Source organism: Vombatus ursinus, unplaced genomic scaffold, assembly GCF_900497805.2.
Source record: "Vombatus ursinus unplaced genomic scaffold, bare-nosed wombat genome assembly UNPS02014499.1, whole genome shotgun sequence".
Classification (NCBI taxonomy): Eukaryota; Metazoa; Chordata; class Mammalia; order Diprotodontia; family Vombatidae; genus Vombatus; species Vombatus ursinus.
In genome coordinates, this window is record NW_020954277.1 from 88,956 (window position 1) to 116,652 (window position 27,697).

At 39.0% G+C, this 27,697-nt stretch overlaps 1 protein-coding gene across 1 annotated transcript; it reads right to left on the reverse strand.

Annotated features, from left to right (window-relative positions):
- Nucleotides 1-13,409: 13,409 nt before the first annotated feature.
- Nucleotides 13,410-19,512, reverse strand: LOC114042514 (zinc finger protein OZF-like). The gene has a single exon (XM_027861209.1). It carries the CDS (start codon nt 19,464-19,466, stop codon nt 18,000-18,002), a length of 1,467 nt encoding a protein of 488 aa, XP_027717010.1. The 5' UTR covers nt 19,467-19,512; the 3' UTR covers nt 13,410-17,999.
- Between the last annotated feature and the right edge of the window lie 8,185 nt (nt 19,513-27,697).

Below are 27,697 nucleotides of genomic sequence, written 5' to 3' on the forward strand. Positions count from 1 at the left end.
CCTACCACAGCCCCTGCCTCGACTTCCAAAATACCCAGATCTTACCCTACTCTTGCCACAGCGCCCAACCTGGTAGCTGCCAACATCAGACAGTCCCTCACACTGTTAATCTCTATCTTGTAACCATTTGTTTAAAATGATGTAGTCCTTTTTTCTTTACACTTTTATTGTATGCTCGTTTGATGTATGTCCTGAAAGCATTTTTTTACCGAGCTCTGAACCTTGAAAGTTATCAGTAACAGTTACAGAATATGCATAGTTTTCCCACACAAGGGATCCTTTGTAGTTCCAAACCCTTTCCTATATATGCTGTGACCCTCAGATGAATAAACGGTTCAGTCTTGGCTGACCAGCCTGGCCCATGTTTCTTCAGTTCACGCTCTCCCGTCAGGTGTGATTCTTAGTTGCTGGCAACAGGATATATGACTCAGTATTGTAAAAGGGGCTTGTTTTGAGAGGCAGAAAGAAAAGCAGAAAAGGGCCAGGGAGATTTTCCTTCACTTTTATTCTCTGTGACCTTAAGTGTATAACCCCTTAGGTCTTCATGCTTCAACCTTTAGACCACATTCAAACAAATAAATTAACAATGTACATAGAGCTTTTTCTCTTAAAAAATTATCATGAACTAGAAAATCATCAACAAATTTAAATATTTCCATATACAAAGAAGGTCAGAAAATGGGGATTGTATAAAACAGTAATTACATATAGCTTGTTTTAAATATATATTCTACATGTACAAACACATACATATATGTGCAAACATACTCATACACATAGTCTTTTTTTCTTTCACATTTTCAAAGGATCAATGGTGAAGCATGCTACCCACCTCCTGACAGAAAGGTAATTGACTCATGATACAGAGTTAGATAAACACTTTTGGGAAATGGCCAGTTTCCTTGACTGCACCTATTTATTACAAAGATTTGGTTTCCTTCTTTTTTCATTTTTTTGAGGGAGTTAGTGAGAGGTAGGGGAAAAGTCCTTGTTAATTTAAAATAATGAACGGACAGTTAAAAAATATTAATGTAGTAATACCAACATTGCCTTACTTATCTTTGTCCCCTTTGGAACTTCATTCTGTGTACTTTTAAATGTTTCATTGATGTCCATTTTCCTTTTTTTTTCCATCACTGTCACTATTCCCCCCCACCCCTTTCTTATCTCTTAAAATATAAAAGTCTTGCTTATAATAAATTTATACTTAAGTAAAAAGAATTTGTGTTGCAGTGTTCATGTCTGAAAATGTATTTTTCCATCTGCCCCTATGATCCACCAGAAGGTAAGAGGCATATTTCATCATTCTTTTGGACTCCTGATTGGTGACTGCACTTATCTAAGTACTTAACTTTTTCGCTTGTTTTCTTTTACTGTGTTGGGGTGATTAATAGCATCCCCACTCTGTCTTCACGTCATTGTGCATCAGTTCATACAAGTCTTCCTAAGTTTCCCTGATTTGATCCCATTTAGCATATATATAGGGAATATTCAGTACTGAAAGGCAGATTTGCAGTATTGGGGCTTGCATGTCTATGAAATGATTTGGCCAGCAGTTATAGGGCCTAGTAAAAAAAGAAAAAGATTTCATTTTCGAGCCTTTCGGCTTGGAGTTACTCCTTTTTCCAGATTAAAGGATTTGGTTTAAGTACATTTTTATACACTTAATGACTATAGAAGAATGACTAATCTAGATCATACAGAGACTTTAGTGGCTATCAATTGATTCTTATTGGAGCAGAACCCTACAGGCATCTCACTGCCTATCATTTTGCTATGCAGTTAGCTGGGTGAGGGAATTTTTTTCTTTTCATATTTTGTTTTGACCCAACAGATATTTCCCCACAAATGCTCAAACATCTCCTCTACAAAATACAACCTCCACCCCAAACAATCAAATAAAGTTATGTGGTATGCTGATAGTGTACATATACTGATAGTATATGCCAATTTCCCAATTTACTATTTAATGCAAAGAAAGGATCCATGTTTTTATTTTGGTCTTCCATTAATTATAGCATTTTATACTTTTGTAGGATTTTCCCTGTTCCTCTTGCATTCTCAGTTTATTAGCGTATAACTATGTAAAAAAAAAATTCAGATAATTCTTTTTATTTCTTCTTGTGATTTTGCCTCAGTAGAATCTTCCCATATTCCTCTGAATTCTTCATAGTCATCATTCTTTACTGCACAGTAAAATCCCATTATATTAAAATGTCATCATTTGTTCAGCCATGATCATATTGTTGGCACAAAATTTGTTTCCAGCTTTTTGCTATTGCAAATACTGCTGTTATGAATAATTTTGGAAGCCAATTCCTCCTCAGAGCTTAAACCCAGTAGTCCAGTTCCTGGCCAAGAGTGTCTTTTCTTGAATAATTCAAATTTGTTTGTCAGAATAGTTTAATGAATTTACAACTCACCAGCAGTTAATTACCATGCTTCTATTCTCACAGCTTCTCTACTCTTTGCAAATCCTATGGGTATAAGGTGATATCTTAGTTGTTCTCATTTCTATTTCAATCTATATTAATTACTGTTAACGTTTTTCATGTGTTTGTTGATAGAGACAGAAATGTCACTGAAGAGAACAAACCCTAAAAAAACCGCTGGGTTGGACCAAGTATATAAAAAGGAGATCTATGGTAGACGAACTACAATTGCAAGTGTTCTGAGACACCAATATTCTAGCTCTCTAGCTCTGGTGGAAAAATCTCTGACCTTATTAATTTTTTTAAAAATGGTGACCAAAAACCGTAACCAACTTCCTACTGCTGGCTTCTATGGAAAAAAGGACTAAGGAGCAGCATGAGAGAAGAGAGATCTTTAACCAAGTAAGAAGAAGAAGAAGGAAATTATGTAGGTGACTTGGAGGAGTTTGGACTAGGGGAGGAAATCAGACTTGAATTCATGGAGGAGAAATCTGAAACAATTTGCAGAGCGATCTCCAGATCTAGACACTAGACTAGGTTTTACTTGTAGTTTGAAGAATGAGCCAAATCTTGTTGATATGGCGTCCAAAACACGTTTCTCTTTTCTCCACTCATACATATGTTCTATATGTATTTATAGCAGATCTTGTAGCAGCAGAAAAACTGGAAACCAAGGAGTTCCCCATCAACTGCAGAATAATGCCGTTGTGGTTTAAGAAATGATGGGGGGAATGGTTTGAACTGATGCAGAGCACAGCGAGCAGAACCAGGGGCACACTTAATACGGTAACATTAATATTGTAAAAAAAAAAAAAAAAAAAAAAGCCCAGAAGGCTGAGCAACCGCTGGGAGGCGCTGTGAGGCGTGAGGCGCTGTGAGGCGTGAGTGATCGGCCAGAACCCCGGAAGACCGAGCGTGAAGCGTGTTTGCCTCCTGCCCGAGGGGGCATGAACTCGGGGTGCAGAGGCGAAGACGCTGCCGGACTCTTCTTTTAAGAAACAAGGCTTTTGTGTTTTGCATTTTTGTTTCTTCTCGTTTTTTTGTTTTGTTTTCGGGAAGGGGGAGGGAAAGGAGGGAGGAAAGAAATGGAAACCATATCTAGAAGTCATTTCGCAATGAAAAAACCCTTCCCGTCTGCCCATCCAGGCTCTGCTCTCCTTCACGCTGTGCCCTGCACTCTTCCTCCAGGGAGCCTCCTCTGCTGCGGGAACAGAAAACGCCAGAGAGGCAGAGAACGCCATACTCCGCCGCTGGGGGGAGCCCCGCCGGGCCGTCACCTCTAGTGGCTCTCCAGACAGCTTCAGGGCACATGCGCAGAAGTCCACACAGTCCGGCCTCTGAACTACAACTCCCACAAGGCCATGCGTCCACAGGAGTTTCCGTTTCCTTCCTGCATCCAATGCCAGGGGCAGGCTTTCAGAAGGAACTTCTTTTTCTTTGTTCCTTGGCCCCGCCCCTTGAACTTACCTCGGTTTCCCTCCGTCCATGTGATGCTGCCCTCTAACCAATCAGCTGAAGATGCTGGCTGCCCCGCCCCGCCCCTCCCCGCCCCTGGAGGTCGAGACGCCTGATCGCCGCGCTCCTACGAAAGCGCTGGGGCTGGTGGGGGATGGCTGGGGTCCGAGCGACCTCCTCCGGGAGCGGCCTGAGCCGGGGGCCGGCCCCGCGCGGAATGTGCCGTCCCACCTCCAGGCCGGGCCGCTTGCGGGCCTTGCCTGCCCCCAGGCCTGCAAAGGAGGAGCCGAGGGAAGGGATGGAGCTGGGATGATTCCCGGTGGGCGGGGCCGCGCGGGCTCCATACATGACCTTCCTGGGGAAGGGGGAGAGACTTGGGGCATAGACACGCCCCTTCCCATGGGTAGAATGGTGTAGACACGCCGCTTCCCCTGCTGAAATGGCCCTGCGAATAGACCTGCCCCTTCCCCACCTTTACTGTAGACACGCCCCTTTGGGGGGCGCTAGGATGGTATAGACACACCTCTTCCCCAGCCAAGCCGGTGGAATGGTCATGAGTGTAGGCACGCCTCTTTCTCCCTCTGTTGAAATGTTCCTGGGTGTGGACACGCCCCTTCTCCACCTGCCGGAATGGCCGTTAGTGTAGACACATCTCTTATCCAGGCACTGGCATAGTCTTGAGTGTGGCCTGGTCACTTACCTGGTGCTGGAGTGGACCCGAGGGTGGACGCAACTCTCAGCCACGTGCTGCAGCTCAGGAGCCTGGAGATCCTCCTGGCTGGGTTCCGGGCATTCTCCCCAGCCTTCCCCCATTGCCTAGAAAGACCTCTGCCCTCCGCTCGGACCTCTGCCCTCCTGGCTTCCTTTGAGTCCCAACTCAAACCCCACTTTCTACAGGAAATCTTCCCCAACCCCTCTAAATTCTGTTAGCTTCCTTCTGTGAGTTATTTCCTAGTAGCCTATATATAACGCTTAATATTTTCCGATTGAGATGTTACGTATAGACCTTTTATCAAACCTTGCAGCAGCCGCTGTATACAGGCCCCTTGCTATCACTGGGGCATCCCGGTGACGGGCCCACGTTCCAATCGCCAGTCCAGCCCTTCTCCCGCTTCGCTTCCTCGCCTGGCCTGCAGTTTCCTCCTGCTTGAGGGTAGCTTGTCCTGGAACCCAGGTGACTTTGTAAAGCATTTTGCAAACGTTTTAGTTGTCAGTTATTATTAGGAGTATCTTGGTGATGTGATCCAAAAACGAATACTCTCTAATTGCAGGGAATTTCCCCCGCCCCCAACCTTCACAGTTTAATTTGTCAGTAAGTCAGCAGGCACTTACTAAACATCCACTATGTGTGAGGCACGGTGTTAACTGCGGAGGACACAAAGAAAGGCAAAAGACAGCCCCTTGTCCTCCAGGAGCTCACATTTGGCTGGGGGAGACAACATGTAAATAAGGAGGCACATATTAGGTATTTTACAAAGTAGATGAAAGGGAATACAAAAAGAGAAGGCATGGGCAGAAAAGGCTTCCTGTAGGAGGTGAGCTGAATCTTGGCCAAAGTCAGGGAAACCGTTTGTTTCTAGGCACTGAAGCTTGGCGTTAGGTCCCTGGAGATACAGAATCATTTGTAGTGGAGATCCCTTTAAATCTAAGAGGTTTCAGTGTATTTGGCCAGGCACTTTGATGTCTGTCTGAAGTTTTAAATCATGTGCTTAAGTTTTTAACATCTTAAAAAAAAAAAAAGGTGGGGACAATAGTTTCCTTCACTACCTCATAGAGTTGTGAAGAAATGCATTATAAATAAGAGCCCCAATTAATAACAGCTGTTGTCACACAATTCCTCCTCCAGCACAAAGTGGGGTTCCAGTCAGTTCCCAGTTCATATTGACCTCAGGGATGCTCCCCAAACTTTGTGTCAGTTTCACCTTCACAGATATTATGTAGATTTCATATTGCTTGCATTCTCAGTGGGTAGGGGAGGAGCTGGAGGGAGAGAGAACCAGAATTCAAAATTTTAAAAATGAACATTTAAAAAAAGTCAGCTTCCCCCACATTCCAAGTGAGGGAGACTGGATAGGCAGGAATGTTTTGTGTGTGTGTGTGTGTGTGTTTTGGGAGTCCATGACCTTAATGGAGGTGATTGGACCCTGCTCAGAAGGAGCTTTATAAAGATGCCATCCTGGAGAACTAAAGAAATCTGGTCTCTCTGGGAGAGGATGGCTTCTCCCTATTACTGAGAAGCTATGCACTGGAGGGTATGGGGATGGGGATTGCAGGGTGTGTGTGGCCGTTAAGGATTGACAGTGCTTTTTTGACATGGAGAAAACAGATCCCTAAACCCATGATGTTCATGAGACAGTATTTTTGCTCCCTGTTCTCAGTCTTTGCTTTGTTAAAGTTAGAGAGGGTCGTTTTCAACTCACTGTTATCCATTCTACATCGAAGGAACTAGGGGCATGGCGCCCCTGTGATCTGGAAAATCTGTATAAAAGTTTTTGGCCCTCCCTTCATACCAGAGAAGAAGTCTGAATTTTTTCCTTTTTCTTTTATGAGGTGTTACAATATCTTATTGTAAAATTTGGGTTGATACTATACAATGCTATACATAAATTTTATGCATTTCTGGGTTTCTAAACTTTTTCTTTGTCATCCACTGGCCTTCTCAAACAAACAAACAACAGATATCCCCTTCAAAGAACAGTTAAACGAAACCACCTGATAGTGTTTGTGACTCACGTCACTGGCCACTTTTATATTTACCACAGTTATCAGCTAGGTGTCAAAGTATCAGGCCTGGAATCAGAAAGACTCATCTTCCTGAGTTCAAATCTGGTCTCAGACACTAGCTGTATAACCTTGCGCAAGTCACTTCACCCTGTTTGCCTTAGTTTCTTCATCTGTAAAATGAGGCTGGAGAAGGAAATAGCAAACCACTCCCCTATCTTTGCCAAGAAAATCCCAAATGGGGTCATGAAGAGTCAGACACAACTGAAACCACTGAACACCAAATTTAACAGAAAAGGATGTTTTTTTAAGATGAAAATATTTTAATACCAATATTTTTCATTGTAGTTGACCAGAATTTTGTTGCCTTTTTGATGTTGTCTTTATTTACATTGTTGTAGTTTAGATAGCTGTATCTATCTGTATATACACATACATACACGTATATGTACAACCATATGTATATATGTACACAATGTATACATAGACATGTATATGTGTGTATATATGTATATATACATATATACATTATGGGTTTGGTTTCTTCATCTCCTATAACTTCACACAAATTTTCCTTTCTTTCTCTGAATTCTTAGTATTTGTCATTTTTTATGGTACGATAATAACCCCTTGCACTCATAAATCACATTCGTTCAGCCATTATTCAATTGCTGGGCACATAGTTTATTTCTCACATCTTGCTATTAAAAATAGTGCTGCTGTGAATAATTTTGTACATAATGGTTTGTGTCTTACTATCATCAAATATTGTATTTTCCATTTCATAATCTTTCTCAGTATGTAATTTTCAGTTTTAATTTGTACTTCATTGATTATTAGTAGTTTCTAAACTTCTTTTTTTTAAATCCGTAATTTACTTTTTTTTCTTTGAAAGCTGTTCCTATCCTTTGAGGAATGACTTATTAAGCTTTTGAATTTGTGTCAATTCCTTAGAGATGTGGAAGTCAGACTTTTACCAGAGATGTTTAGTACATTTTCCCCAGGCCAAATTTATTCTTATTCTAGGTGCATTGGTTTTGACATGTGCACAAGTTTTGTTGTTGTTATTGTTGATTTGCTTTTACATAAACACGTTCTCTTATCTTCTAGAATAGTCTTTATTCCAAGGGTGGTTACAAATTTATTCTATATCCACATTTGCAGAAAATCTAGCCTACTATTCTTCCCTATGCTTTTTATAGAGTAGCATTTTATATTTAATATGGTTTATTCCTTTGGGATCCATTGTGTTATATACTGTTATATGCTGGTCTAAACCTATGTTCTGCCAACTACAATCTTTTTTTTTCTTACTAATTTATTTTTATTTTTCAACATTCACTTCCACAAGATTTGAGTTCCACATTTTCTCCCCATCTCTCCCCTCCCCCCACCCCAAGATAATGTGCATTCTGAATACCCCTTCCCCCAATCTGCCTTCCCTTCTATCATACCCCCTTCTCTTATTCCTTTCCTCTTCTATTTTCCTGTAGGACAGATTTCTACACACATATATATATATTATTAGATAGATTATTAGATATTGTTAGATATACCCCCTGTATATCTTGACAATCTGTTTTTCCCTGAAATCTTTCACATCACTTACTACATGGATGAGATTGTTACGATCTAGGACTTAGTTTTCTTGAATGCGGTGGGTGAAACCTTAGATTTCTGGTTTTTGATTTCCACTCCTTCAGGGAGTCATTACATTGTTTGATGGGGGTTGTTTGTTTTTCCTATCTTTTTTACTTCTTATATTCTTCCTGCTAGGCAGGCTATGCCAGGAATCAGGAATCAACACTGTTGAGAAACAGCCCCAAAGTTACTAACTGCTGGGAGGTCCTCTCGAACACCTTACTACTAAGGGGGATGGGGTAGTTGTAGTAGGAACAATATTTCAAGACACTATCTAAGGTAAGGTCTACCCCTGACCGGCTTTTGTGCCACACCCTCCATGACTCCACGTGTCAGGATCTGTAGTAGAGGTCAGGCCAACCACCATGTTGTTTCCTGTAGTCAGTCGATAAGCATTAAGCACTTGCTATGTATCAGGTATCATGCCAAGTGCTGGGAATACAAAAAAGAGGCAGAAGACAGCAGCCCCTGTCCTTAAGGAGCTTCCATTTTAATGGGAGAAGGAAGGTGCAAAGCAGGTAGGTAGAAAGGGGGAGGTATCCAGGACAGAGGCATGATGAAGAAGTCCGAAGGGTTCAGTGAAGAGATGGCTAGCGGGGATGCCTTCCTTAAATGGACATTCGGGGAGGGGCCCCCAGGGTACTTAGGAGTTCCAGGGTTGAAGTGGTCTTAAAAGTTGAAGAGGTTTCTAGGGCATGATGAAGTCCAGAGGAGGGCAGGTGGGTGGGAAATAGAAAAAATAATGAGGCAGATGTGGCACTTTTACTTTTTTAATGCTAATGTTTATTCAAGCAAAGATACATAATTAATAAGCAAAGATATCCCTGATGTGGACACGTCCAAAGTGGCTTTGTGCAATTTCCAGCAGCTTGCATGAATCAGGGTGTCTTGTCAAATCTGGGAAGCTATCTCGGGGTTCTAGCCAAGGACTTTTAATTGGTTTAAATTACTTGTCCCTGCACCAAGTCTAATTATATTCCCAGCTGTTTGCATTTCCATCAGTGAGTTCAGCTGTGGGTCTCAAAGCAAAAATTCCTTCAGGCCTAATGGAATACCCTTCCTGGTGGCTTATTTTAGTAGTCCTATTCCTGTACCTTGTCACAGGACCAAGAGGTAACCAACTCTACCCTTAACAAGTTTGGTTTTGAGTATAGGCTGTCTTTCACCTTTCTTGTGTGGCCAGACGTTGCAAAACTACCCATCTGGAAAGCATTAGCTGGTGAATAGGCAGGGGAAATAGACATAAGGGCTTTATCTCCGTGCCTGCAGAAAGGCCCCTTTATCTCCATACACCCACATTTGCTGCATTAATAGGGTTTCTTTCCAGTATATCTTATAGTTAGTGAGAGATTTCCTGACTAAAGGCCTTCACATCCATAAAATGTTTTTCTCAAGTAAAGATTTTTGGAAGATCAATAATAAGGTGTGCAATCTCATTGCAAGCCTTCCCACATTAATTACATTCATAAGAGTTAAGTACAGTATGCATTCTGTTGCATGAATTTATCAGTTTGACTAGCTTTTGCCAATAAGCCAGCACAAATCAGAGAAATAGGTTTTATTATACAGAGTGACACACCACAGCAGCATTTGATGAGAATGTGTGTCATTCATAATTCAACTAGTAGTATTTCTATATTACATGAAACAAAGAAAAAAAATGGCTGCTCATTATAGGGCAGCTGGTTATACAAAGAAAAAAGTATGTTTGTTAAAGAAAGTGTATATCGTTAGCTAAAGGAGATAGAGAAGGCATGTGCCCTTGTTAGTACAGTTATTTCACTAAGTCAAAGGGAACGAGATATTAGGCTAGATAAGGGGAGACATTCCAGAGATGATTGAGTCCTTTTTTTAAAAAAAACTTTTTTAGCAAGTAAGTCTTTTTGCATCAATTATAGGAGGAAAGAAGATATTGAAGAGAACCAGCTGCTGCAGCTGGTCTTTTAGTTCATGCAGACATCATACACAGCAAAATTGCAAATACAGAATAAAATGGAATCGGTTACGTTCTCCTAAATACTCGTTTTTTAACAATTTCCCCTCTGTCCCTAGATAAAGCCATTTTTTCTATGGGACACCTAATATGAGGATGAGATTAAGTCAGCTTGTATAGCAAGAGAGGCAACTTGGTCCAAAGAGGGTTATAGCGGTTATGAAACAAAGATATGCGGGTAACAAATCATACAAAATTCAGAACATTCCCTTAAAAACTAATCATCAAACTTGAATCAATAAATTAGTTGTACTACAGTAAATCTAAGAAGGAACAAGAAAATTAAGATAAAAACAGAGTACTCTTAAGAGATAATGGACAATAAACACAGCTGTATTGTCGGAGGGGAAAAACAAAACAGAGAATGCATCATAACATGCACTTAGAAAACAGGTTTCTTTTCCCATCATTTTGGGTTAGCTGTCTACTTCATGAAGTCGTCTGCTTCTGGAAAACACTTTTCCTAGGAAATTTCGTGTTAAAGGGGGACTGTTCTTGACCACTGTCCACAAAACATCCAGCTTAATCTACTTAAACTCAGAGACATGCATCCTTGAATCAAAATCTGTTTAATTGAGGTGTTAGTTGTCAAAAGTACATGGAATGGGTCTTTTCACCTTGTTTACAGGGTGGATTTGCAGAGGTATTTTCTCGACTACTTTCCCGGTTCCAGGTCACTTATGGAGATTCTTTAAAGTAATTTTGTCTTTAATCTGTTGGTGATAAGACTTAATACGGTTTAGTAAGGCCTGACAAAACTAATTACATTGGTTTTCCAGTAATTAGTTCACATGGTGAAAGTTGGTACAAGTCTTATGGAGTTAACTTTATGAACATCACGGCTATAGGAAGAACATCAGATTAGGTCACCTGTAACTCATTTGAAAGTTTAGTTTTTAATATTTACATAATATTTTTTCTGTAGATCTTTACCTGAAACCTGCATGTGGTACAAACACATCATTCTAGACAATGCTATCTGTGGGCTAAAGAACAATCTTAAAAAGGATCCTTGAGAACTGACTTTGTAAAATAAGTCCTTCTTTCTCTTGATATTATCAGAGAGAGACCTCAAACAGAAATGAAAACAATCCATCTCCCATTTTAACATTCCCAAAATAAGATCCAGATGTTTTGTTTTAACATTCAACCATCTTGCACATAACAAAATGCTTTGGAAAACGAGTCCATTTAATATACGAGCTTTAACAAATTGAGACAAATCTTTTCCTAAAGCTAAGTGCTTTAGAATTATGCGACTGTAAAGACCTGTTAGGTTTAATGAGTTAATAATCCAATTATTTTGTATCATATATAGCCAGACATACTAAGGGGAGGGGATGTGATCTTTGGCCATTTGCTTAGGGCAAGCAGCAATTTCTACAGAGTAACAGAGAACACTGAATTCTGTATTTACTGTTCACATATTTCCCTGGATGGTTAAGCTACTGGAGCTTAAGTTTTGACGTGTAAAACCATAAAAACATATTGCTTCTAAAGAATGGCAGCATATTTTATCTAGCCATCTTTGTTTTTCCAGTCTCAAGTTAATGCTTTCAAAATCTCATTGAACCTTTCCTGACATATTACATGGTTTGCCAAGGACCACAAGTATTTTTCTTCTCTTCTTCCAATCTATGTACATATAATGTATATAGCTCCAGGTACAGTAGTTGAAGTTGTTTTGTGAAGGAGATGGATAACATTTATTTCCTCTTTATCCTTTTATTTAAAAAATGGTTTAAAAGTTTCTTGATAACTAATTAAACAATTCTATATAGGAAAGCCTCAATCCAACTTGAGATCTTATAAACAATTATTAAAACCTATCCAAAGCCTGTGTATTTAGGCATTTGTATGGATAGGCATCTGTGAATATTCTAATGGACCTGAAAGAAACCTGAAAGTTCAATAGTTCTTTATTATCTCCAGGATAAAATTTGAAATGTATCATTTAGGACCACCATCTTTCCTTGGACTTTTCCACTATTTTTCCACTGGCACAACAGTTGAAGTCCTAAAGCTACTAATACAGTTACAATTATTGTGAATCTTTAATTATATTCCTTTACCCAATGGAAATCACTTGAAAGTCAATCATATATATCATAGTTCTCACATGGAAACAGTCGAATTTTGTTGCTTTTTACAAAGTGAAGATTATTACTTCATTAAATTAAAGCATTTACATCTTTATTCCGTATCACATAATTAATCCATAAGGACATATTTTATCTTCAAATCATTCAGAAAGAATGTGATTCTTTAAGGACATAATCTTATACACAAATATTTAAGTATTAAAATGAGCAAGGAGATGGCAAGTCTATGAACTGACTTGTCCTAGTAATTTAGGTTAGAAAGTTGAAATGAGTAGTGGTTACCTACTCCAAATAGTAAAAATAAAAGCAATAGGGGCCTTCCTACATGCATCCCAATACAGCAGCTCAGAGATGCTCAAGGCTTGTAACACTAAGATTCATTAGAAAACCTTTGTAGTTCACCTACCGTGGTTATAGACACTTGCTATGAAACGGAAAAAAGGAAGGACATGGTTGTAACAATGTGAAGAATGTTCCTTCAGGATTAAGCCTAAAGCACAGACTGATCTATCATAAATATAACAGGATAAAGTTTTTTTGTTTTGTTTTTGTTTTTTTGCTGATTTTGGGTTCATAGTAACATTTTGGAACAACCAATCATGCAAGTTTCACATTATTCATAGGGTATCATGGCCAGGCTCAATATAAACCAGGTGGGAAATTTTGCTATTCAGAAAGGAAAGAGCCACAGTGGGGAAACTGAGTCTAGAAAATCCTTCCATTACCTTCATAAGGCTGTCTTTTCTCAGTCTTCCCAGGTACTTACATCCACCTGTAGTATTTCTCGGAACACACACCCTTTCAGCTGTTCATGGCATTTCCTTTGAATGGTGCAGTAATTCAAACAGTTATACCTGAATTCAAAACTCTGAGCAAATCCAATTATACTCCCAAGAAGTTAACTCCTTTAACATAGAAAATTCCACTATTCACAACTTAAGGGAGGACATAGTTATTTTCTTGTTGTTGCAATAATATTCGATTAAAATAAATAATTTTAAAAATTGATCCTCAGTATTCACCAAGTATATACAAGGCATTTAAAAAAAAAAAACTTTAATTCATTTCTGTGTATGTATATATTCAGACATCCTGATGTCATAACCAAGTAGTTAAAGATTAAGAAAATAATCATATTCTAGGGCTTTATACAAAAATTGGATGTTTGATACAGTTCACTCAAATTTGAGAAAGTGGCTTCTGTCAGTTTGGATATCTTAGGGTATCATATATTAACTTCTAAGGCAAAAAGAAAAATATTCTCACTGGGACCTATACTATGTTGGCTCAAAGATATAACTTCAATGCATATTTTTCAGATATAATTTTATCTAGTTTAACCATTTTCATAAATTTCTTAATTAGTAATTCAATTTACTATTTTAGAATTTGCAAAGTTCTCATTTGTCATGTATGTTCTTTTAGTTCCTTCTTCCATGAAGCTGATAAAATTTTATGATCTTGCCTAAGTTGAAGATCCAAAGGACCTGGCAAGTCCTTAAAGAATTTCACAGATAAGAATTTACAAGGTCTTTAGGTTTTGCCAAATTCTAAATAATTACCATCATTATTCATTTTTTAAGCAAAATATAACCAAGGAAATAGACAAGTTTTTGGGGTGTGTGTGTTTGTGTGTGTGTTTACCATAATGATAAGTCTCTAATATGTGATAGCTCAAATTCATCATTTCATAGCATTCAGATCAAAGGAGTTAATATCCTAATAATACAAATGTACAGTAAGTACACTCTAGGTATCATTTTTCAAATAAACACCATTTCTTATATGGTTTCCCAAAATCACAATGCAAAAAATTAGGAACATTATTTTAAAAAATATTATGGACTTCAAACATGAAACAAAACATTGCAAGTCAAATGACATCAACTCAGTTGAATGCATTCTGAATTATCTTACAAAGAAAACCATTTCATCTATCGATTTTGGCATTCTATGTTAGTTGCATTCAGAGATCAGTATGGAGTAATTAAAACTGAATGCCCTTATATTATAAAAGATGGCATCAGTAATTACCATTCAGAACACATTTCATGTTGAAAATAGTAATTTCGCCGGATTTATCAAAAGGCAGTATAAATAAAAATTTTTAAATGCTCAATTTTAAATTTTGGCTCAATTCTAGCTACTTTTCTACATGAACAAATTAATGAAATAAAGCTTGGCAATCATGAGAAATCTCAAAATTAACTTTTAACTATCTAAGAAGAAAATAAGCACTTCTCCAGATGTAACAATCATCTTACTGGCATGGAGATCTTCCTATTCTCCTCTAATCTAGACTAGCTGTAAGATTTAACTTAAACTTCTCTATAATACTTTATTACCTTCTTGGCTTTTCTTTTGACTCTTCTGGACATTCTGGCAGCAGGCAGAGATAAGGACTCTGTATTGTGCCAACTTAGGTAAAGAAATATTCCTGCTTTTTGAGAAATCTTAACTCTCAATTCTCATTGCTTTCTAATTAAGCTTTATATTCACACTAAGTGCAAATGGTCTCCAAATATCCTTTAACTTTCTGTTCCCTTCAAAACTGAACTTTGATTTCCAAACTGATTCAACCCTTCACTTTCCTTCTCTACTTTCTCAATTCCTCATATCTTTTATTTCCCAATCATATCCCACTCCATCCACAAAACTAATTTTCTTTATGCCACTAAAATCTCTCCTCTCTAAATTAGCACAAGTTTTATTATACAATTCCAGTTAACTGCAAAACTTTTACTTTTTCCTTGATCAAAATTGAAACTTTAAGGCTTACAGATAGTTCCTTATTTTGTCAGGTAAAACATTTCCAATTTGCTTCTTCAAGGATTTGCAAATGCAGTCAATTCTAATTTTTTTTTCAGCTGACTGCTTCTAATTTACTTAGGCAATTAAACTTTATTAAGTCATTCACAGAACACAGAGGTAAAATGAAAACTTTCCCTTAAAATGAAATTTTGATGATTTAAACAAACCTTTCTTTCCAATTTGTATAGAAGAGTTAATAATTGCACTATGTGGTTCATAAGCACCAGATACTTAGAAACTGCAGACTTCAAAACCATGTTTCTTTATCTATTTTCTTTTATTTATTTTTTTACTGTTTAAAGCTTTCTTAGCTTTCTCTAGTCAGTGAAATCACCTTCTACTCTTACCTTAAAACAATAAATCTGTCACACTTCAAGGAAGAGAGAGGGTGGTTAAAAAAAAAAAAGGTGAAGTGCTATTTGCATGTAATTTTCACAAAGTTTTCATTTTTTTTAAAGTTTTGGGAAGCATCAACCCCAAAAATTCATGAGATTATTTCAGCCTTTATAAAAACATCCAAACCACATTTTGGAAATTCACAGTAAAGAAATTACATTCAGTCACAAATTTAGTCTCTAATTAGTTTATAATACCATAAATTTATGTAAATGGGAAAAGGATTTTAGTCCCTCTTATCGATCTCTTTCTGTGTACTCCCAACCTGGCTAGAATTAAGAATACAGAATTATATCTTCTGAAAGATTTGAAATTTGTGGCATAAAGTCCTCATTCCCTCCTTCCCACCCCTAATTTTCTATGGAAAGTTTAATGGGAATGGGACAGTTTAACACTGTTAACTGGCTGGGTATTTTGGATGAAAAGGGCATTTCTTCTGCCACTGCCAGAGGTGATAGCAGTCTTGGCCAGAATTCTACTGCAAGGTGGCTAAAAGTTGTACTTGGTGATCTTCCTGCATCTGGGTCTTTACCTTTCTCTCTTCTCATCCCATTCACTGAAGATAAAAGTTATCAGCAAGAGGATTTCAGAGAGAGCTTTTTCTTGCCCCTAAAGGGCAAGGTTGTAAAGGGCAATGTTACTGTCCCTTAAAAGAACAAGGTACTGTCTCTGGGTAGCTGGTATCTCCAGAGAGGGAGTATCTGAGACAAGTGGTGGAGCACTAGGTGGAAAATGTAACAAAGAATGCCAGCATCCATCCTCTGGCAAAGCCTCACAAGGAGGCGGCATTCTCTTTCCCCATGAGAAAGATTCATTAATTTCACAATTTGGTTGGCAAAATTTATGCACTTCAGGATCTACCCAAATAAATCAATAACTCATTTGTCTTGGGAAATGGACCTCTATTTTTTCCCTCTAGAATTTATAGAGTTTCATGATCATGTTCATGAGATCATAATGGCCGGGGCCATTATGTATTAAGATTAAATATCAGATGACCATTTAGTTTAACAAAGAACAACTTCACACTTAGAGACTAGTCCTTCCTAGAATTTTTTTCCCAATTCACCAAAATGGATCTGAATATTCTATTCTAGAAAAGAAATACCAAGCAGATACCATATGATGACTGATTACTCAAGGTCAAATTGAGGCTTTTATCAGTTTTATATCATTAATGTTTGGGATCCCCCCCCCACCACTTGAGTTTATGGTTAGATGACCTATTTGACATCCACCACAATTTCCTCTGGTTCTGCACTACCAAGTTATCGTTTTTCCAAAGGCTCCTTGGTATCTTAGTGCCAGACACCAGACCAGAATAAAAATTTAACCAAGAATTTAGATAGGAAGGTTGGCCAAAACAGCGAGTGAACACGAACAGACCACACAATACAAAAACACAGAAAACATTAACTTGTCTCTGTAGATCTCATGATTTGGAGCACAAAAGTGTTAGGCTGTGCCTTTATCAGCCCTCCCAGTTCCCCATCTCTAGAAGTTCCTGAACTGGTAAATCACTGGTACGTGGTTGGAAAGTTCTTGGAGATGGGGATCTGTAAAGATTGAACTAGCCAGCATCACACCATGTTGCCAAAATTGTGGTGTGAATTTTCTTATCAGTTTGAATAGCCTTTGCCAATATGCCAGCACAAATCAGAGAAACAGGTTTTATCATACACTCAGAGAGCAAGACACTCCACCAGCAGTTGATGCAAATATATCATTCACATTATTTATACATTACATGAAACAAAGGAAAAAAAGATGGCTGTTCATTACAATGCAACTGGTGTTACAAAGAAAAACATGTACTTGTTAAAGAAAGTGTATATGATTAGCTATAGGAGACAGAGAAGGGATGTGCCCTTTTTAGTATAGCTAATTTCACTAAGTCAAAGGGAACTACCTGTCAGGCTAGATAAGGGAGGGAAGACATTCCAGAGATTGTTGAATCCTCCTTTTTCAGCAATCAAGTCTTTTTGGACCAATTAGAAGATGAAAGAAGAAATTGAAGAGAACCAACTATAGTAGCAGGTCTTTCAGTTCATGCAGGGTTCCCACATAGAAAAATGGCCAACACAGAACAAAATGGAGTCAGTTACGTTCTCCAAAAAATTCACTTTCGAGAATTCTCCTATGGTAATTAAAGGGTGATTGATGTTTAAAGCCCTCCCCACATGAATTACAATTACAGGACTTCTCTCCAGTATTTTTCTGGTATTCTCTATTGTGTACACCTTGTTGGAAGAGCTTTCCATAATTCCTTATAAAGTTTCTCTGAGCTTAAAATGAATACTTTCACACATTCATTACTTCTATAGATCTTTTCAGGACATACATCTTGATGCTAAAGTATATGCTCCAGTAGAAGGCTTTCCAACATTATTACATTAACATTTCCTTCTGCTACAAAGCGTCTGGGAGATAAATAAGCAATTCACTGTATCAAAAAGCTTTTCCATATTCATTATGTTCATAAAGTTTCTCTTCAGTATGCTTTTTCTGGTGGGAAGTGAGCTGTGTTCGGAGAATGAAGCCCTTTCCACATTCACTACATATATAAGGTTTCTCTCCGGTGTGAATTCTCTGGTGGTAAAGAAAGGATGAATTATGTCTAAAAGATTTCCCACATTCATTACATTCATAAGGTTTTTCTCCAGTATGAACTCTCTGGTGGTTAGTAAGGGAAGAACCAGAGCTAAAAGCTTTCCCACATTCGTTACATTCATATGGTTTCTCTCCGGTATGGATCCTCTGGTGGAAGGTAAGATGTGTGCTGTGAACAAAGGCTTTCCCACATTCATTACACTCATAAGGCTTTTCTCCAGTATGAATCCTCTGATGGGAAGTAAGCTGTGTGTTCACTCTGAAGGCCTGCCCACATTCATTACATACATAAGGTTTCTCTCCAGTATGAATTCTCTGGTGGTAAATAAGAGATGAGTTGGAGCTAAAAACTTTCCCACAGTCTCTACATTCATAAGGTTTCTCTCCAGTATGAATTTTCTGGTGGGAAGTAAGATGTGCACTCTGGATGAAAGCCTTCCCACATTCATTACACTTATAAGGTTTCTCTCCAGTGTGAATTCTCCGGTGGTAAGTAAGGGATGTACTAGAACTAAAAGCTTTCCCACATTCATTACATTCATAAGGTTTCTCTCCAGTATGAATTTTTTGATGGGAAACAAGATGTGCACTCTGCATGAAGGCCTTCCCACATTCGTTACATTCGTAAGGTTTTTCTCCAGTATGAATTCTCTTGTGGAAAGTAAGCTGTGTGCTCTGATTGAAGGTTTTCCCACATTCATCACATTCATAAGGTTTCTCTCCTGTGTGAATTCTTTGATGGGAATTAAGCTGTGTGTTTCCTCTGAAGACCTTCCCACATTCGTAACATTCATAAGGTTTCTCTCCAGTATGAATTTTCTGGTGGTACGTAAAGGATGAATTGTATCTAAAAGTTTTTCCACATTCATTACATTCATATGGTTTCCCTCCTGTATGAATTCGTTGGTGGGAATTAAGCTGTGTTCGAAGAATGAAAGCTTTTCCACATTCATCACATTTATGAGGTTTCTCTCCAGTATGAATTTTCTGATGGTACATAAGGGATGAGCTGAAGCTAAAAGTTTTGCCACAGTCTTTACATACGTGAAGTTTCTCTCTAGGATGGATTTTCTGATGCTCAGTATGGTGTTTACCCTGAATTAAGTCTTTTCCAAACTCATTATAACCACGAGTTTGATTTACGTTATATATTATATGATCCTGAAAAAGGTTTGAATTACACTTGAATGATTCCCCACATTCATTGTGCACAGAAGGTTTCTCAGGATCATAATTCCATTCTTCTCCCAACTTGGCACACTGGTAATCATCTTTTGAGTATTGTTCCTGGGATGATTTGTCCATAACAATGTCATTTGAAACAGATTCCTTTGTTTCAGGCTCAGTTTTCCATTCTGGAATGAATAAATTAAATACCAGCATTTACATGTTTTTAGTGATGACAGTTTATAAAGTGCTTTCACATATATTACTTCATTTAATCTTTTCAACAACCCTACGAAGCAAACTGCGACACATATTGTTACATTTGAAGGCTCAGAGCAAACTTAACTTTGTGAATGACCAAACTGCTAATGAGGGCTGACTAGACCTCCACAGCAGATCTTCTGACTAGCTTAGTCCATGGCTCCTTCTACACCACTTAACTGCTTCTCAAACATTATATAAGGATCAGAAGTCAATGCTGAGAGATACCATATGAACAGGTATTCAAAGTGAGTAAGTTCCAATATCCAGATCCCAAAGGATTATATCACAGGGTACTCAAACAACCTGCAAAGGTATGTTAATGTCTGAGAAATCATGAAGAAAAAGTATGTTCCTAAAAGAACTGTGACAGATGTCATACTTTTTTAAATGGAGAAAGAAGTAGATTCTGAAAACTACAACTGGCAAGAGGTAGCATTGAACTTGAAATCAGGACAAGTCACTAAACTCTTTAGGTGCAGTTTTCTAATCTACAAATTGGGAATGCCAATAGCTGTAGGGATGTTGTAAAGATTAAATAAGATAAAGTGCTTTTTAGAACCTAAAGAGCTATATAAAAGTCACTTACCCTTTTGATATCAATGTCTGATCAAATCAGAGCACACATTTTGTAAGTAATCAAAAAGCAAAAATTCAAGCCATGCCAACTCAACTATCCCTCATTTCTTTTTTTGTTTGTTTTTTAGGCAATTTGGGGTTAAGTGACTTGCCCAGGGTCACATAGCTAGTTAGTGACAAGTGTTTGGTCTGAGGCCAGATTTGAACTCAGGTCCTCCTGACTTCAGGGCTGGTGCTCTATCCACTGTGCCACCTAGCTGCCCCCCCCCCCATTTCCTTACTGATGAGAATTCATCCTACTCTATTAGGAAGGCTGCTTTAGTCATCATGGAGTTAGATTTCAACGACATATCTGACAAAAATCTTTTAGGTTACCCTTGCTGCTGCAAGGACTGGTCATAAAATACACTTCAGTTATGAGATCTCTGACTGACTGAAATATCATATATAACAGAATCAAATTACTAGATAGATATTAACCTGCAAAGAAGTATCTATTGCCACATATACAATAGGTTATGTACTTTACTCTCTCCTATAATTTTACTGAATTTCAAAACAAAGAAGATGTGCTAATCATATTTGTTGCCTACACAAAGCTATAAAGGACAGCTAATGCACTAGATGACATAATTCAGATTTAAGAACCTAAAGGAGATGGAATTATTTTTCAAGTGCTTCAAGGACGTGTGTGTACTTGCTCCATGGACATAGGTTACAACCCCTCTACTATGTGGTATTTCACCTTTTAGCATTTGTGTGGCCCCAAAATTCATCAGTCCATGGATAACCTGGTGAAGATCCTTACCAAAGTTGCTAGGAAGGCCATATCAACAATGGTCAAGGCTAGACACCAGAAGATCTTCAAGCTTAGCAGGACCCACCACAATTTACCCTCCTCTAACATAGGCTAAGGGTGCCAACAACTACTTTCATATCCTGATGAAGTATTGATGTAGGACTTCAGTGGAGAAACCCAAGAAGCAGGATATGAAATTTAACAGGGATCAATCTTGAAGACCCACAGTTATTCAATGTTAAAAGATTCATCCACACCATTTCAAGTCAGGGTAAAACCTGTTGGAAGACAGCTCAAGTGAATAAATACCTGGTGGTTTGATACAATAAAAAGCACAACATGCAACAATAGATAAATTTGCTTTATTATTATTTTGAAATGGGGGGGGAAGAGTGGATGAGAAGGCAGAAAGATGGTGAATGATCAGGATACCAAAACTTGAAGACTGGGTAAAAGCCCTGAGAATGTTTATCATGGAGAAAACTTCAAATACGATGTGCTTGTTGTTTTAAAATATCTGAAGTATTATCAACTGGTATGATGAAACTAATAGAAGCAGGAATTGGAAAAGGAATTAACAGCTTGGTACAAGAGGGACAAAAACTTGTCCAAGCAACAAACTCCCTGAAAATAAAATCAGACCAAACACAAGACACTGACTTCATGAGACAACAAAAAACATTAAAACAGTCAAAAGACTGAATAAAATACAAGAAAGTGTGAGGTATCTCACTGTAAAAACATCTCGCCTAAAAAACAGATCTAGCATAAAAAACTTAAGAATCATTAGACTATCTAAACTCCACGACCAAAAAAAAGCCTAGACATCATATTTCAAGAAATTTTGAAAAAAAACTGCCCAGATCTCTTAGAACTAGAGGGTAAAGAAAGAAATCTGCTTGTCACCTCCCGAAAGAAACCCCCCCCCAAAAAGCTCCCAGGAACATCACAGCCAAAATTCAGAGCCTCTAAATCAAAGAAGCCAGAGTGAAAGAATTCAAGTACCAAGGAACCAGAGTGAAACTCATACATTTTAGCAGCCATCACTAAAAAGAAGCAGAGAACTTGGAATATGATACTTCAGATGGTAAAGGACATGGGCTTATAGCCAAGAATAACTTACCCAGCAAAACTGAATATAAAGCTATAGAGGGGAAAAAAAAACGGACCTTTAAAGAAACAGAAGATTTCCAAGCCTTTGGAAGGACCAAAGCTATGGAGAAAATGAGAAGTTCAAACTCGGGAGTGAAGAAAATGAAGAGAAATGTACAAAGGTACTGAATGAATAATGGTAAAGGATTAAGTAAGGATGAACTGATTACAATTAAATATGGGGAGAAAAAATGTGTGTCACCTTTCTGAACAGTATCATTATCAGGGTTCAGAGAGAGTCCAGTTAGACCAGGCCTGGGAGTTACTCCATTAGGTCTTGATGTTTTTAAGAAAAGAACAGACAGAGATGAAGAGGAATACACTGGGAAAAGGGGAGGAAAAGAACATAAGGAAAATTATCTTATCTAATCAGGGTATATAAGTAAACATCTACACAAATGAGGAAGAGTGGGTTGGGGGAGCAGCTGACACTTGAACCTCACTCTCATCTGAATTGATCAAAAGAAAGAATACACACACTTGCACACACAAGGTACAGAAATACATTTTACTCAACAGGGAAATAGGAGGTAAAGGAATCGAAGGGAAGAGGAGGCATTAGAGGGAGGGTAGATTAAGGTATGGGGATTAGTACTAAGCAAAACAAACCAAGGATATGCAAAAATATTTAGAACCCTTTCTGAGTTGGTAAGAATTGGGAATCTGTGGGGGTGGCCACAAACTTGGGAACAGATGAACAAGTTATGGTATATAGATGGGATGGAATAATATTGTGCTGAACTTTTATCAGTGTAATGACCAACCAAGATTCCAGATAACTAATGATGAAACAAGCTCCCCAACTCTTGAGAGAGGAGAAGGATGCAGAATGCAGAAAGAGACAAATGTTATTTAAGACATGGCAAAGTGGAAATTTGCTTTGATTGACTATACATGTTCATACCTACCAAGAAGGGAAGTCACAGGAAAAATCTAACCTCTCTGAGGAACGGAGTAGAAAGAAAGACGGAAGAGGATAACATTGTTATCTAAATGAGTTTTAATTCCAAATCTGAAATATGGCAATATTTCCCAGCACAATTTCTCTCACATGTTCTTGTAAGGAGAAAATTATATTAAAACTATGGATGCATTTTGATAGGTGAACAATCAATGGCATAATCTCATGTTGAAACATGAAGGGCAGGATGCATGGGAGCAGATATAGGGAAGTGACTGGGATATCCAGCACTCCCCAAGAAAGGACTAGCCAATGAATTGTCTGGCTATCTTGGCTCCCAAGGGAATGATTCTGTACAAAGGAGAGTTGGAACAAGGCTAGATAGGATACATCTGTGGCCTGCAGAAAGATCCCTATACCTGTGGCCAGTAGAAAGATCCCTGCACCTGTAGCCCAGAAAGAGACCTCTTCTCTCTCCTGTAGCCCAGAATGAGTCCCCTATTTTCGTAGCATGTAGAAAGACTTCTATATTTGTAGCCCAGAGACAGAGACTCCTATTCCTACAGCCCAGATAAGGACTGCTACCTCTGTAATCCAGAGAAATATCCCTACGCCTACACCTGAAGCCTGTAGAAAGGATCCTACATGTATGGTTCACAGAACACTACTACATCCACTGCCTAGAGAAGACTCCCTGTGGCCACAGGAAGATTCCTTACACTTTTGGCCCATCAAAAAACCCTACATCTGTGCCCTAGAGACCTACTATGATCTACAGCCCCTCCAGAGACTCCTGCACCCAAGGCCCATAGAAAGATTCCACAGACTTTCGATCAATGAGCCCCTTCCAACTTTCTGTTCATCCATGGTGGAAGGAAGATGCATGATGGGGCCTGGAGGGGATAAATATTTCTCACAGTGTGGGAGATTCCTTCAGATCACTCTGGCCAGCCTGGGCCTATGAGCAAAAGCTATATAACCGGGAAGCAAAAAGCTCCAGACCATCCCCCAGAGAAATGGGGAGAGAAAGGAAGTGGTGCGTGAAACCCTGTGGCTAGGAGGTAGTTGCAGTGGGAACCATTACAACAGCTCATGTTCAGGGTGTGCTTTCAGGATCTCAGTTGATACCATGGTGGACAAAGGATGTGGTCACAGGGCTGGAGGTGTGGGGGAATAGGTCTAATGAACAAATGGGATGAGTCAATGGGACAGAAAAATCCCCAGCAATCTGGAGCTACAAGCAGCTCAGGAGCAACACATGCTAAGGGGACAACCCAGTGTTCCAGATAGGACCTCCCATGGGACAAAGCAGGACCACAGGCTGAGGGAAGAGGCTAAGGAGCTGCTAAAATGCTCCTGGCCAAAAGCATATTGTAATGGCTCAACCTGACCTAAATAAGGTTGTGTTTTTCAAAGAGAAGAGAAAGGAAAAAGAGGAAAATCTTTTTTATGTGAGATACCAAGGGCAGAGGATAGACGGCGGAGTAAAAGCAGCGACTTGCTTGAGCTCTCCCTTAAACCCCTCCAAATACCTGTAAAAAATGGCTCTAAACAAATTCTAGAGTAGCAGAACCCACAAAAAGACAGAGGCAAACAAATTTCCAGCCCAAGACAAACTAGATGGTTGACTGGAAAGGTCTACTGCACCAGGCTGAGAGAGGAACACAGTTCATTGTGGGTGCACATGCAAAGACCAGGCCTCAGCAAACCTGGAGCAGGCCTCAGAGGATTGAATCACAGGCAGCGGTGGCAATTTCCAGAATTCTCAACCCACAAATGCCAAAGACAACTTAGAAGGTCAGTAGGAAAAGTCTATGACCTCAGTGAGAGCTTCTGGCCCACAGACTGAGGGGGAATCAAGCGGCTGATCAGAGGGGGATTGCAGGGATCTCTTTGCTGGTGTTGAGGCAAGAATCTCTTGCTTTGCCTATGTTTGGATTTGGATTGCATTTCTGGGTGGCAGTCCTGGGATGAGGAGGAGCGCTGGCATGGTGGAACTTGTAGTGGAGGTGAAGAAGGAATCCTCAGAGTTCCAAGGCAGAAAAGAGTGCTTGTGGTCACTTATAGACCAGAGCACAGGCCAGGAAAGGAGTAAACACCTCGCCCTTGATCCCATCACCTTGGAAGAATGGAAAACTTACAAGTCCCTAGAAGTATCTCTGAAAACAGCTGGACAAAACCCCAGAAGCTTGGGACAGCACATTCTCCACACTGGAAGCAGACTCCTATCTTAACAAAGAGTTTACAACTCAAGTAACTGGCCGGTATCATGAGCAAACTGTGCAAAAAAAGTCAGACCATAGAATCTTTCTTTGGTGACAAAGCACATCAAAACATACAACCAGAAGAAGACAACAAAGTCAAAGCTCCTACATCCAAAGCCTCCAAGGAAAATATGAATCAATCCCAGCCCATGGAAGAGCTCAAAAAGGATTTGGAGAAGCAAGTAAGAGAAGTAGAGGAAAAACTGGGAAGAGAAATGAGAGTGATGCAAGAAAATCATGAAAAACAAGTCAACGGCTTGCTAAAGGAGACCCAAAAAACTGAAGAAAATAACACCTTAAAAAATAGTCTAACCCAAATGGCAAAAGAGGTCCAAAAAGCCAATGAAGAGAAGAATGCCTTAAAAAGCAGAATTGGACAAGTGGATAGGGAAGTCCAAAAGTTCACTGAAAAAAATACTTCCTTAAAAATTCGAATGGAGCAAATGGAAGCTAGTGACTTTATGAGAAATCAAGACATTGTAAAACAAAACCAAAAGAATGAAAAAATAGAAAACAATGTGAAATATCTCACTGGAAAAACAACTGACCTGGAAAATAGATCCAGGAGAGAAAATTTAAAAATTATTGGACTATCTGAAAGCCACGATCAAAAAAAGAGCCTAGACACCATCTTTCAAGAAATTATCAAGGAAAACTGCCCTGACATTCTGGAACCAGAGGGCAAAAAAGAAATTGAAAGAATCCACTGATCACCTCCTGAAAGAGATCCCCAAAGGAAAACTGTAGGAATGTTGTAATATTGTAGACATATTGTAGGAATATTGTAGCCAAATTCCAGAGTTCCCAGGTCAAGGAGAAAGTATTACAAGCAGCCAGAAAGAAACAATTCAAGTATTGTGGAAACACAATCAGGATAACACAAGATTTAGCAGCTTCTACATTAAGGGACCAGAGGGCTTGGAATAGAATATTCTGGAGGTCAAAAGAGATAGAATCACCTACCCAGCAAAACTGAGTATAATCCTTCAGGGGGAAAAATTGACATTCAGTGAAATAGAGGACTTTCAAGCATTCCTGATGAAAAGATCAGAACTGAATAGAAAATTCGATTTTCAAATACAAGACTCAAGGGAAGCATGAAGAGGTAAACAGGAAAAAGAAATCATAAGGGACTTATTAAGGTGGAATTGTTTACATTCCTGCATGGAAAGATGATATTTCTAACTCATTAGACCTTTGTCAGTATTAGGGTAGTTGGAGAAAAAAAATTATATGCATACATATAGATAGATAGATAGATAGATAGATAGATAGATAGATAGATAAACAAAGAGGGAAAGACAGAAAAAGAGAGATCGAGAGGGCGGGCACAAGGTGAGTTGAAGATGAAGGGGTGATATCTGGAGAATAAAATTAAGGGGTGAGAGAGGATTATACTGGGAGAAGGAGAAAGGGAGAGGTAGAATGGGGGTAAATTATCTCACATAAAACAGACCAGAAAAGGCTTTTACAGTGGAGGGAAAATAGAGGAAGGTGACAGAGAATGGGTGAATCTTATTCTCATTGGATTTGGTTTAAGGAGGGAATAACATACACACTCAATTGGGTATGGAAATCTGTCTTACCCTACAGGAAAATAGGGGGGAAGGGGATAAGAGAGCAAGGGGATGATAGAGGGGAGGGCAGATTAGGGGAGGGGGTAATCAGAAGCAAACACTTCTGAGGGGGGACAGGGTCAAAGGAGAGAATAGAATAAATAGAGGGGCAGGATAGGATTAAGGGAAATAGAGTTAGTTTTTCACAGCATGCCTACTATGGAAATGTTTTGCATGACTGCACACGTATAACCTGTACTGACTTGCTTGCCTTCTCAATGAGGGTGGGTGGGGAGGGAAGAAGGGAGAAAATCTGGAACCGAAAGTTTTAAAAACAAATGTTAAAAAATTGTTTTACATGCAAGTGGGAAATAAGACACACTTGGTGTATTCTCAAGATACACGCAATGACGTACAGAAATCTATCCTGCCCTACAGGAAAACAGAAGGGGAAGGGGATAAGAAAAGGGGAGGGAACAGAAGGGAGGGCAGATTAGGGGAAGGGGTATACAGAATGCATGCCATCTTGGGGTGGGGGGAGGGATGAGATAGGGAGAAAATTTGGAACTCAAAATCTTGTGGAAGTGAATATTGAAAACTAAAAATAAATAAATTAATTAAAAAATAGAAAAACAAAGGGGCAGGAGGAGGCTGTCAGGCCAGAGTAACTTCCATTCCCTTTGGACGGGATTACTCAACAGATGGAGAAGGGTAACGCTGCAAATATGGGAGAACTGTCTCACAGCAAGGCACCTGACAACATCTCCAGTTGACCAGTGCAGACGTCACGTGAGCCTGATAATACAGTCTGACAAATTCAGAACTGGGTGAATGAGCAGGCACCAAGTGTGGGGCTG

What these genes read in the sequence shown, in the direction of transcription:
- LOC114042514 (XM_027861209.1), bottom strand. Translation starts at nt 19,466, where the DNA reads ATGGACAAATCATCCCAGGAACAATACTCAAAAGATGATTACCAGTGT.